The sequence below is a fragment of the Panthera onca genome, chromosome B4 (genome assembly GCF_046562875.1).
Source record: "Panthera onca isolate mPanOnc1 chromosome B4, mPanOnc1 haplotype 2, whole genome shotgun sequence".
Classification (NCBI taxonomy): Eukaryota; Metazoa; Chordata; class Mammalia; order Carnivora; family Felidae; genus Panthera; species Panthera onca.
In genome coordinates this window covers 96,005,462-96,018,370 of record NC_138345.1, presented here as the reverse complement: position 1 = coordinate 96,018,370, position 12,909 = coordinate 96,005,462, and the positions used below count along the sequence as shown (strand labels likewise).

The window sequence follows — 12,909 nt, the reverse complement described above, 5'->3', positions numbered from 1 at the left end:
TTCTTTAGAAGTTGAAAATTAGATCAAATGAATTGGAGGACAACTACATCGTGTGTTAATGTTTTCCTTCTCGAATGAAGAAAATGAGATGATGTGAGCCATGACTCCATTTGAAAATGAAACCTTGTATTTCTATTTGCTTCCACGTTAAAGCGCACTGTTTTTCATTTTAGACTTTTCATGTTGGTAAATGTTGCAATACTTTGCATTCATTAGGCACAGACCCATCTACTATGTGCAAGCAAGACAAGAACACATATATCATCCCCATAAAGCATCATTTCTAAATTACACAGTAAATAAATGAGACTAAGCCAGAAACCCAAGGCTCCACAACCCTCACCACAAATGTAAAAAAAAAAAAAAAAAAAAAAAAAAAAAAAAATTAGCAACTTGGTTGGGTCAAAGTTCCCTACTCTTATAAGATGCAATTTATGAACAATCTATTAAGCTCTCATCATGCCAAATAAACTGATAATCCAAGCATACACTGGATGCCTGACCCTAACTTGTAACAGACAAAAATGCTTCAAGAAGAAAACTGGACTAATCAGATTTCTGGCTGTCTTTTGCCAGTGTGTGAAGCATAAGAAACCTGGCATTGCCAGGAATCTTGGGTTGGTTTCTGATTAGCCGGTTACAGAAGTCAGCAGCAAAGTCAAAATAAAGTAGCAATTTACAATGAGATGACAGTGAGCAAGCATCTTTAAATTTATAATTGCCCTTGATTCTATTTAATTTAGCCTTAAGTCATGAGTCATAACAGAGACAGATGGTTATACTAAGCAGGTATCAAATATGACAAGGAGCTAGCTGTGATTATTTGGTTGTACTATTTCCATTTGGGAACTTTTTCTGCCAACACTTTTCCTATGATGGCTGTTAAATTTTATAGGATTTTTCCCACCATTAGTTGTAATAGCATTTGCATATTAAATGCTCACGACAAATGAAAACCATGATTCCTTTGTTTCACACACTGAAAACCATGGTTACTGCTCTTTCAAATGGAGAACAAATCTAAAAAGAATCATGTAATCCCTCCACCTTATATGATAACCTATATAAGCTCTGTGGGAAAGCCTATTTACTTTGCAACTCTTCTATTTTTGAAACAACATAGATTTTGCACATGTGGGGAGAAAAAGCCAATCAGAAGATAGCTCAAGTGTTATTTTTGTTGAGGGAATTTGTTTACAATTAAATATAATTCTTCTTCCAGTCCACTTAACTGAGAACCTCCCCTCTCATGGGGCTAAAAGGGACAACCTTGATGGCTACTTATTACACCAAATTATGAAAACAAGGCGGAAGGCAGACATTAAGAGTTTCTTAGCCAATTTTCCTCTTTGAGAAAATTCAGCAACTAGTTCTGGAACTTTCTGGACTTATTATTCTGGGTTATTGTTCTAGGTTAGAATTTATAAGTAAATAATTACTCAGGGTCATCTAGACCTAGCAAAACAAGATGTAAGAAACTATGTAGTTTGGAATCTATAAAACTACTGAAATATGCAACTACTTGATCATTCTAGATCATTTTGCTTCAGCTTGCTCATCACTTCTCTACCACCAATACTCTCTCAAGGCACTATCTCTTCCATTTAAAATAGCATTTAAACTGCATAACTGTCACATTCTGTCTACCAAATCCCTTTCCAAAACTCAGTTGTTCTGAGAATCCTTCAGAAACGAAAGACCCTCAGTAGTTAAGGAACCACTATTCAAATCTCTGATTTCTTTTCATTTTACCTCTCTCTGATGCATATTTTCACTCTTTTTCATGTTCTTCCCAAGTACATCTAGTACAAAAATTTCTGACTCATAATGGGCCCATATGAGTATGAATTCGTTTGAAATCACATGCCATTTGTTATTAAAAGAACATCTTAGAAATTGCTTAAGCAAATATTGTAGAATTGCTAACTTAAAAGTCATTTTGTCACCTTTCTCATCTCTTTTTCCCATCCTTTCCTTCATCCATCCAGCATTCTGCATGACAAAAGTACAATGTGAGGAACAGTGGTTGTGTTTGTTGAGAGAATCAGACGAAACTTATTCACTCATTCAGATTTTTATTTGTTCACTTAGTCACCTGATTATACCTCTTACGGCAAAGATGACTAGAGATTTGTGGTGCATCACCATTATCTGCCCAAATTTGCCCAAACTTTGGGCAAACTGGACAAACTCTCAGAGATCTGGCTTGGTTTGGGGGCCGTGAGAGGAAACATCTGTGCTGTTGGAAGCCCTTGATCAAAAACCAAATCCTATTTAGCGATTAACATAGTTTTGTAAGTATTAGTTTTCCCTTCTCTACTACACACAAATATACCAAGTTGAATTTAGCAATCCAAAAGTGACATGCAATGGGCTGGAAATGTTAGTGCACAATTAACCGCTGCTTTGGGCAAATCACTTAACTTCTCTGAGACGCAATTTCCACAGTTTTGAAACCCAGGCTCTATGATATTATTGTTCTCTAAGACAAATGGATTAAACACCTGAGCATGATAATTCTCTTTATTCCAGCATAAAATTCATAGTCCCAAGACCTTCTGCCCATTGTTTAGTCTTTCCTAATGTCCTTTCTGGAAGTATTTTCTTCCAAAATACTTTGGAAAGCATGCCACAACTCAGTTTCTACATGGTCAATGCCACCTACATGTTCCATTTGCAAAATGTTCTCTTTTCTAACATTGTATAAATATTCAACCTAAAAACCATTCCAACCAGTGGGTTCACTAGTTTTCATTTTTGAAACAGAATACTGTATCTTTTGTTAATGTGATGAGAGTTTTCACACAATTCTGGGTTTATCTCAAATAGTGCTGTGGAAACACTGATACTATAGAAAATAGAAACAGTTTCACTGCTATTTTCATTTTATCTAATGAACACAGAGGAAAAGCTCAGATCTGAGAAAGAAAAAGTAATAAGCTAGAATCATAAGAGGGCTATTTGTTACAAATTTTAAATAGCTGCAGTTTGGTTAAGGACACCAAGCAAGAATGTCAAATCTACTTAAGACATTTAAACATGTTACAATATTTCAAACAATGAGTGGTTATCTGTCATTGGGTTCTTTATGGTGTTTCACACATTAACACAGTAAATTACAAGTAGATAGAGATATGCAGAATTGTACAGAATTGCATGCTCAGTAGCCAAGCCATGACTCAGAGAGTTATTGGTGTTATATGACATTGATTGAATTGCTGCTAAGCCCCAAAAAGATCATTCTGGCAATGACAATGGTCCCAGGCATCAAATCCCCAGATACTGGTTCATTTTGTTCAAGGCATCACACACTGTGTTCAAATCACTGCGAAGGTCCTGCACCACGTTTTCAATACTTCTGGTGTCTTTCAGAATTTCAATACTCTGTGTATAGGGATTGAAGTACACAGAGAAGGGACGGGTAATTGACTTTGCAAAGTCCCTGCAAAATAAACAGAAATAGAGGGATAAGTGATCAACTGTCATTGGTATAGGAGATACAGATAGAAGGAAGGAACAGAGCCAGAAAAATAAAAAGTAATTTTCTGGAGATGGAAGAAACACAAGTTTACCTCATCTTTTCTTTGGCCTCTTCAAAACTTTCTGAAACAAAGTAGGCTTCCTGGAAAGTGGTGATAAGGCATTCCTGTAAGCAAGTGGTCTTTGGGTCAAAGGCTTTCACACATGCCTTGTCAGAAAGAGCATGCTGCAAAATATACCACGAAACCCATTAAACTCGATAATGAGACTTCCAAAGTGCCATGATGTCACAGTTCTATAACACAACTCAGTATTTTTACAGAGCTGCTCAGTTACTAGTCTGCCATGAAATACGGTACTCTCTAAAAATTCAGGGTAAAATGTGTGTTAGGGGTTTTGTTTTGTTTAAGTCTGTTAGAAGCTGAGAGGAAAAATGAGATTATGGTATTATTTTATGTATTATCAGACAAATTCATATGGAAGGACAGTTCAGAGCTATATCCCAAAAGAAATGGAATTTTAAATCTATGCTATGAATAGAAGCAAGGAGACAGCATAAATATGGTCCTAAATTTATTGCTAAAAGCACTGTACTAAAATTTCACTTAAATGGCAGAAGTAATAATTACCTGCGTGGAAAGGTAATTGGGACTCTGACTGAACTATTTGTGGCCTCATTGTGAGACATTTTGAGGCCAGGCACTGTGTATCAACAGAGTCTGGAGTGGGCTTGTATATTTGAGGGTACTTGCAAAGCATTCATTTCCCTTCCAGCAAGTACAGCAGAGCAATATACAGCAGATAAATATTGTCAGGTGGGAAAAGGGAGCTAATATTAATAGTTACAGTTATGCACAGAGAAGGCGTTAGGAAAACAGGGAAGCCAATGTAATTACTCTTTGAACCATCATTAGCTCCATTCACCTCACTACATGACTGGCCCTGAGAACAGCAAGAAACAATGGATGACTGTCTTCTCAAGATAAATTCACTGATGCTGAAAGTTAGTGGTCACTTCCTGCCACATGCCACCTGCCTATTTATCGTCCCTAGATTAATGGTTCTCAAACCTCATGTGCATAAGGATGACAGAGGAGCTTGGGGAAAAATGCAAATACCCAGGCCTCAGTTTTATTTAGCAAGTCTGGATAAATCTCAGGCATCTGCATTTTAAAGGCTTCCGAGGTGATTCAGACTCCAGTGGTTGTGAACTATATTTCAAGAAATACTCCTCTGGATTCTTTTCTTAATTAAAAGGGTAAATTAGTTGGGGGAGAGAAGCAGAGTGAGAGAAGAGGCAGCAGAAACTGTCTTGAACGGAGAGAAAATGGGCTCTACTCTAAATGTTACTGCTGTCAAGCTGGGTAACCTTGGCCTCTCTTCTGTGCCTCTGTTTCCATAACTGTAAATGAGAGGTTTGGGATGGATGATTTCTGAAGACACTTCATTCCAGCATCTGGGTTCCACCCAAAGCACTTTTCTCCCTCTCGGTACAAGAGGTAGATTGCTAAAGTTTCCTGGAGAAATGCTGAAAAATCTTTCCTGTTCAAATTCTTGGTACACCCCCAACAATTTCAAAATGCACGGGATGATTTGCTGCAGTCTTCCACGAACAAGGCTGTGGTGCCCTAAGTTTGAAAATACAATTGTAGACCAAAGGACTAACATGCAAGAGAAAGGGCACGAGGGCCCACCTGCATGTGATTTGCTTTCCTGCAAAGTTGCATTGTCCAGATCAATGCATATATGAATCAGGGAATGCAGAGGGCCTCTGGGAATGAACTCATTCATTCTTTTTGGCCCACAGAACAACTTCATTAAAAGCAGAAGGTCACTACACCTGAAATGCATTTGTGCCAGATTCAATCCAGTGCCATGAACATCAGGGGATTTGGGTTCCACATGACTAATAATTCTGTCCACATTTTAAAAACAACTTCATGGTTTCAAGAAACAAATGTCCTTTTCTGAGAGCTGGTGCTCCTTTGCAAAGAACAGGCCTCCTACTGACTTGCTGTGGTTTTCAGAATTAGAAGCGGCTTTCTTTGCAGCCATGTACTCGAGGTGGGTTTTACTTTACCCTTCACTGGTATCTATGTAAGGAAGCACAGTGACAGATTCAGTGTCCTTGATCTTTCCATGTTCTCATGCTCACAATCAGGGGCATGAGGGGAGTGGTAGCCAAACAGACCATGAAAACAGTTAAACCTCTGCTCCCTCAGGCAGGGCATCCCTGCTGAGCCCAAGACTTTTCATTGGGTCAATACAAGCACAAGAAGGAGACGAAACTCATCTGCTTGGGTTTAAAAGGCTTTGGTAGGCCATTAGCAACCCAGCAGCCACCATGTGTAAAGGAGGCCTCCAGAATGTGTGTATACAATAACACAGACTGAAATCGGTGGAGTTTTAGAAAGAATTATCATGTGACAATTCCACTGGATACTCAGATGAGCCCATTTAGTTATTATAACTAGTAAAGGGGAGGAGAGTAAACCAAGAAAAAGGCCAGAAGGCAGAGCACTGTGCCCCAGACTTCAAGTAAAGTGAATGGATTCACAGAATAAAACTTGAGGCAAAGACCATTAGGCAAGACACATCACATTTGCCTAATGTAACAATCAAAGGAAAAACTGGGAGCTGATTATTTTAAGCTATCAACAATGCAGTCTATCCTCAGGGGCCTGCTGTGTCCAATATGCTAATTACCTACTGGGGACCTCTCCATCCATGGGGTATGGGACCAGTCCTGCTCCTTGGCTATTAACAATTATGGGGGTGATAGTGGTACCCAAAGATTAGCCGCCTGGAGAATGATAAGAGCCTGGAGTTTGGGGGCAACCAGTGGGTGAGGCCAAAAACGAGGTGATGCTCACACCTGTAAGTGGTCTCATTTACCTGTGGGATGACTGCCAGGAACATCCATGCAGCCTATGAGGTTCCTGTTTCTGAATACTAGAATGTGGCCCAAAGTCTATGAAATAGCATCCATGTCTCCACTGACGCCCCATGGAGTGGAGCACTACTGAGTTTGATTCTCAGCTCCTGTCCGCGTCTATCTCTAAGCTGCCTCCATGTGAGGGAGCAGCCTCCATGCTTCCCCACTATGTCCAGAGTGGATTCTCTGTAAACATGGAGTCACACTACTTGATGTCCCCGGGGACTTTGTGGCGAATCCTTCCCAAAGCGTTAACAGTCTGATATCCTGAGGTCTGCAAGAATTTATCTGACTTTGGCAGACAGAGGCTTTATAAGGCTGAGAGAATGTGGCTGACAGTCTTTTTGTCTTAAGCCATTTTAAAAGTGCAAGAGTACTTAAGAATCAGCTGCTCTCATCTAAATGCTGTCTAGAAGGATTGTTCTGTATTTACCAACAGTGCTAAAGACAAGTGTGCAGGACTGGGAGCTACAAGTCCTGGGTCCTAAACACAGTTGTCCCAGAGGCATGATATCGAATGAGTCAGACTTCTCCATCGGGACAGGGTGTCCTCTTTGATAAAACTGAAAAGATTGATCCACATGAATTCTAAAGTTCTCCTCACAATATTATTTTAAAAGGTCCTACAGGGGTGCCTGGGTGGCTCAGTCAGTTGAATGTCCGACTCTTGATTTAGGCTCAGGTTATGATCTCATGGTTGTGGGATCAAGCCCTACAATGGGCTCCACACTGAGCGTGGAGGCTGCTTAAAACTGTCTCTATCCCCTGTCCCTCTGCCCCTCTCCTCCATCACATGCTCTCTCTCTCTCTCTCTAAAATAAATTTTAAAAAAAATTTAAAGGGCCTGCAGGTACACTGCACTCCCTGTCATCTCCCCCCTCTTCCCAGGCAGCACAAATTGACCATAGCAACCTTTCCCATGGCCTAGGCATGGCCTTCCCACACTTCCCAACACAATCCTTCAGTGCACAAATGAAGACTTATTTGCCATTACACCCTTTTAAATACAAAAACTCTTTTTCCACATCAAGTTGCCTAGAACCTAATTATTACCTAAAGTTTCTATGTGACTTTGGGCAAGTTATTACACCTCTGGAAGCCTATTCCAGTATCCTTCTGAAAAATGGGACTACTAATAGTATCTACCCCCCCCCAGGGTTGTGCCTGGCACATGGGAAGCACCGTATGCTGAGTTATTATTGCCACCTCAGTGTGGAGATGATTTCGGTGTACACAGGCATTCAGCCACACCTGCCACCATTGATACAGCTCTTCTCCCCGCTGGGTCCAGAACCCATAGACAAGGAAACACGGCCCTAGCTATGAGGCTTCCAGGTTTTAGACCACAATAGTGCCTGCCCCAAGTTCACCAATTTAAAATCTTCCTTCCTCCCAGCCACCTGCCTTTGCAGGCACAGGGTTATTATCTCAACTATTCTCCACATAAATCCTGTGATCCTCACCCTCTATATTAGGACTGGTTTAAGTTGGGAAAAAACTCAAGTGTGAAATCAGGTTTAGAGGTAGTTTGGGCCCTAGATTCTGAATAAGAATTTGCAAACACTCTTACACTCACACTGCAATCATCTTCTCCTTCCTCCCCACATCTGAACAGCAAATATATACTTCTGTATATGTAGATATGCATGTATGCATATATTTTTTTAAATTTCCCCAAATGTTTCTCCTGCTAACCAAGTACAAAGTGCCACCAACATCCCTATTGCTCAACTGGGTGATAACAGCATCACACCTTTTTTTTTTTTTTTCAGTGATGTTGAAAGTTTCATTGGTTTGAATAAGTTCCTGTAGGGGCAAGGAACAAATTCCCGCTTCAAACAATCTCTTCGATTTGTCTGTGACTAGAGTTAGTGCTAATGGCTCCAGACTTCTCCCACCTTTCCCCTGCTCAGATGGCTCACACCTCCAGTCCCAGGCCCTTCCTTTTCCTGAAACCAGCACCGTTAGTAAAAATGGAGCCTCATGCTGAGCTCTACAGTGACAGTGCAGAGTCTGCTTAGGATTCTCTCTCTCTCTCTCTCTCCCTCCCACTCCTTCCCTCCCTCTCTCTCTCTCTCTCTCTCTCTCTCTCTCTCTTTCTCCACCCTCCGCTGTTCTCTCTCTCTCTCCAAATAAATCAATAAACATTTACTTTAAAAAGCAATACACAGACTTCAAGCTGTATTACAAAGCTGTAATCATCAAGACAGTATGGTACTGGCACAAGAACAGACACTCATATCAATGGAACAGAATGAAGAACCCAGAAATGGACCCACAAACGTATGGCCAACTAATCTTTGACAAAGAAGGAAAGAATATTCAATGGAATAAAGACAGTCTCTTCAGCAAGTGGTGCTGGGAAAACTGGACAGCCACATGCAGAAAAATGAACCTGGACCACTTTCTTACACCATACACAAAAATAAACTCAAAATGGATGAAAGACCTCAATGTAAGACAGGAAGCCATCAAAATCCTCAAGGAGAAAGCAGGCAAAAACCTCTTTGATCTTGGCCTCAACAACTTCTTACTCAACATGTCTCCAGAGGCAAGGGAAATAAAAGCAAAAATGAACTACTAGGACCTCATCAAAATAAAAAGCTTCTGCACAGCGAAGGAAACAATCAGCAAAACTAAAAGGCAACCAACAGAATGGGAGAAGATATTTGCAAATGATTAAATATCAGATAAAGGGCTAGTTAGTATCCAAAATCTATAAAGAACTTATCAAACTCAACACCCAAAAAACAAATAATCCAGTGAAGAAATGGGCAAAAGACATGAATAGACACTTCTCCAAAGAAGACATCCAGATGGCCAACTGACACATGAAAAATGCTCAACATCACTCATCATTAGGGAAATACAAATCAAAACCACAATGAGATACCACCTTACACCAGTCAGAATGGCAAACACTCACAACTCAGGCAACAACAGATGTTAGCGAGGATGTGGAGAAAGAGGATCTCTTTTGCACTGCTGGTGGGAATGCAAACTGGTGCAGCCACTCTGGAAAAGAGTATGGAGGTTCCTCAAAAAACTAAAAACAGAACTACCTACAACCCAGCAATTGCACTACTAGGTATTTATCCAAGGGATACAGGTGTGCTGTTTCAAAGGGACACATGCACCCCAATGTTTATAGCAGCACCATCAACAATAGCCAATGTATGGAAAGAGCCCAAATGTCCATTGATGGATGAATGGATAAAGAAGATGTGGTGTGTATATATATATATATGTATATATATATATATATATATCTCCACACACATAATGGAGTATTACTCAGCAATCAAAAAGAATGAAATCTTGCCATTTGCAACTACATGGACGGAACTTGAGGGTATTATGCTAAGTGAAATTAGTCAGAGAAAGACAAATATCATATGACTTCACTCATATGAGGACTTTAAGAGACAAAACAGATGAACATAAGGGAAGGGAAGAAAAAATAATATAAAACCAGGGAGGGGGACAAAACATAAGAGACTCATAAATATGGAGAACACACAGAGGGTTACTGGAGGGGTTGTGGGAGGGGGGATGGGCTAAATAAGTAAGGGGCACTAAGGAATCTACTCCTGAAATCATTGTTGCACTATATGCTAACTTAGATGTAAATTTAAAAAAATTAAATTAAATTAAATTAAAGTCAGATTTCCAGATGATTTATCTCCTTATTAACTGCCACCCAGAGTGAGGAAGATATGGAAAACCCTACCCAGACACACTTTTGGAATTCCTGAAAGTACATCACAGAACAGGTAAGAGAGGGAACAACCACTGATGAGGTTAAAAAAGAAGTCTTTGTGGTTCTCACATACAGCTTTTACAAGCTTTTCCTTATTTATTTTGTTTCTGTCTTCAAAGGCTGTCAAAAAATAAGCATTGTAATCATCGAAAAAATAAGAGGCAAAAATGAAAGATATCCTCTGAGCTAGAGATACACCACTTGGGAGTCCTTGACCGGCGCTGTAATGCAACATCTACACCCAAGAAATTTTAGCCTTTTACAGAACAAATTTTAAAATGTGTTTTGTTCAAGGAGAGAAGATGAATATTTATGTAAAAGTGACAAAGACTGCACCCAAACCTCCGACAACTTAGCTGGGACCTACATTTGGGCTGCAGTTTAAAACAACAAGAAAGACTTTACCGCAAAAGGTAACTGCATTCAAAATCATAAATGCGTTTGACACAGGAATTATTGCGATGCTATCACTAAAGTGATCCCCCGCCCTCCCCGGGTTCAGGACTATCATCTGTCCCCACAAATGACAGTTAGCCAGAAGTACTCAGAAGCTGTGTGAGGGTTCCGGACATTCGCACAGAGTGGGGCAGAGATGAGGGGAGGGGTGGGGATATGGAAAGCACCCTGTGTTATGTATTCTCTGTGAACAATCAGAAGATACTTCTCGGAGAAAGAATTTCTGAATTGTAAGAATGGTCCAAAGTAGCAATCACTGGGATGGTGGAGTGTAGAAATTTGAGAATGGAAGAATGCTAATGACCAGAGGTGATGGACCAGAACCAGATTCACGGCAGACAATGCCCTTCGGTATACACATCCTGGCTGATTTCCATTTCTAGACTTTTCCGTCCACACCAAAAGCAACAAAAACAACAGATTCACCCCAATGCTGCCTACACATGCCCCATTAACCTGATTAGAGGGCCCTGTCGAAAGTTGGGGCAATGAGAGAGATTTGTTTCTTTTGTGTCTGGCATCACTTATAAACTTTCTGAGGAGAATGTAAATAGATGTAGCTCAAGAGCCACATCGTTTTCTAATTCTTTTCTCATGGAAATCAAGAAGCACTCCACAGAAGGCATGGGTCTTACAGGGATATGACATCATGCTATTGCTGTGGGCTTTGGTCATGGCACTGAAATGCTTTTTTTGTGGCTGAGGATTTCATTTAAAAAAAATAAATTACCACATTACATCAGGCTTTTGTCATGTTAAATGTTATCAACTACTCCAGCCATGCAGAGCCTCAGGCAGCTTCCTAAATGGGCCAGGATTTGATGAGAGCACACAATGCTGTCCAGACTATTTCCTGCATCTCATCCTCCCCTTATTCATCCTTTCCACTCCTCAAGAATCCGCTTGGGCAGCAAGGCCCTCATCAGGAGCCTCCCCAGGAACGGCCTAGTAAGTGCCAGGCACACTGGTCACAGTTTGCATTAGCAGATTGGCTGCTTACCCCCTTGCACTAGAAAGTAAATTCTCTGATAACAGGGATCCCAGGTGGGACAGCCTACTGGTTACTGGCTGGAATCCTGGAGCCTAGTCCACTGGACGTGGGTCCAGCTCCAACACTTATTAGCTGTGTCACCTCGGGGAAGTTCCTTAATGTCTTTATGGCTCAGTTTTCTCATATGTGATAATAACACTGTTTACCTCATTGGATTGTTATGAGAATTAAGTGGGTTAATATGTTTAAAGCACCTACAATACTAATTAGGTCTATTTAAGTGTCTGAGGTAGCTGTTTTCTGCTTCTTCTTTCTTTCTTCTTTCTACTTTCTCCTTCTCTTTCTCCTGCTCCTCCTCCTCCTCCTTCATTATTTATTTCCCTAGAGACTGGCACAGTACATGGTACATAGTAGGTGTTCAATCAAATGTTTGAGGAATGAATTAATGAATAAATGGCACCATAAAGCAAACAGACTTAATAAAAGTACAGGAAAATTATATCTTTCAAGAATATAAACAACCAAGACGTTCCAATAATCATTACTCGACTCTAGGGATAATCAATACCCCAAATAAAAACCCTAAAATAGTCGATAATCCCAATCTTACTCTGGATAATCAAAGAAAGATTAAATTATTTTCAGTACCACTTCCAGATTATACATCACACTGCATTCTAAATTCATCAAACCTTGCTGTCCCCCAGTGGTATAGACAGCACTTCTTAAGTAACCAAAAGATTTAAATGATCAGATGATCCAGTCCTGAACATTTCTGAATAAATGACCATTTTACTATATTTTAAGGCAAAAAAATAGCATTCCCTAAGCATCACTACACATATTAGCTACCTCTCTGAACAAAGGTATATTTCAGCTTTTTTCCCCCAAATTGTATATGTCCACAAACGTTTTAATACACATTAATTTCACAGAAGCTAACATAATCTCAAATTCCCCTTGGAAAGGAAATTCTAGGGAGTCCGTGGGAGCCATGGGGATAACAGAAATGAGAATAGCCAAGCTATCCTTATAAGGAAATTTCAATGAAGCGATCACTGCTAACTTGCTGCCCACTTTTCAGTACTAAATTTAGGCCAGTCGTATGTTACTCAACACTCGAGCATACGTTTGCCATTCCCGTTGATCTGTGCACATGGCTGCTCGTCCATCTGAGCCACACCACACACCTAGAAAGGCATGACCCATTTTCAGAAGTGCAAAAAGTTAGGTCAGCACCCACATCTGAGGTGCCACATCCCCTGTATCAAATATTTATGACGTACC

The 12,909-nt window shown here is 40.2% G+C and overlaps 1 protein-coding gene across 2 annotated transcripts in view; it reads right to left on the bottom strand.

The window, feature by feature from the left end:
- Positions 1–2,078: 2,078 nt before the first annotated feature.
- Positions 2,079–12,909, bottom strand: part of TPH2 (tryptophan hydroxylase 2) — a 105,290-nt gene continuing 94,459 nt past the window's right edge. For both annotated transcript variants that reach the window (XM_078449166.1, XM_078449167.1), the window contains exons 10-11: positions 3,573–3,706; positions 2,079–3,442 (exon numbers count right to left, since the gene is read on the bottom strand). In XM_078449166.1, the coding sequence (XP_078305292.1) occupies positions 3,268–3,442; positions 3,573–3,706 (309 nt within the window). In that variant the 3' untranslated portion in view covers positions 2,079–3,267. The remainder of the gene's footprint in view (positions 3,443–3,572; positions 3,707–12,909) is intronic.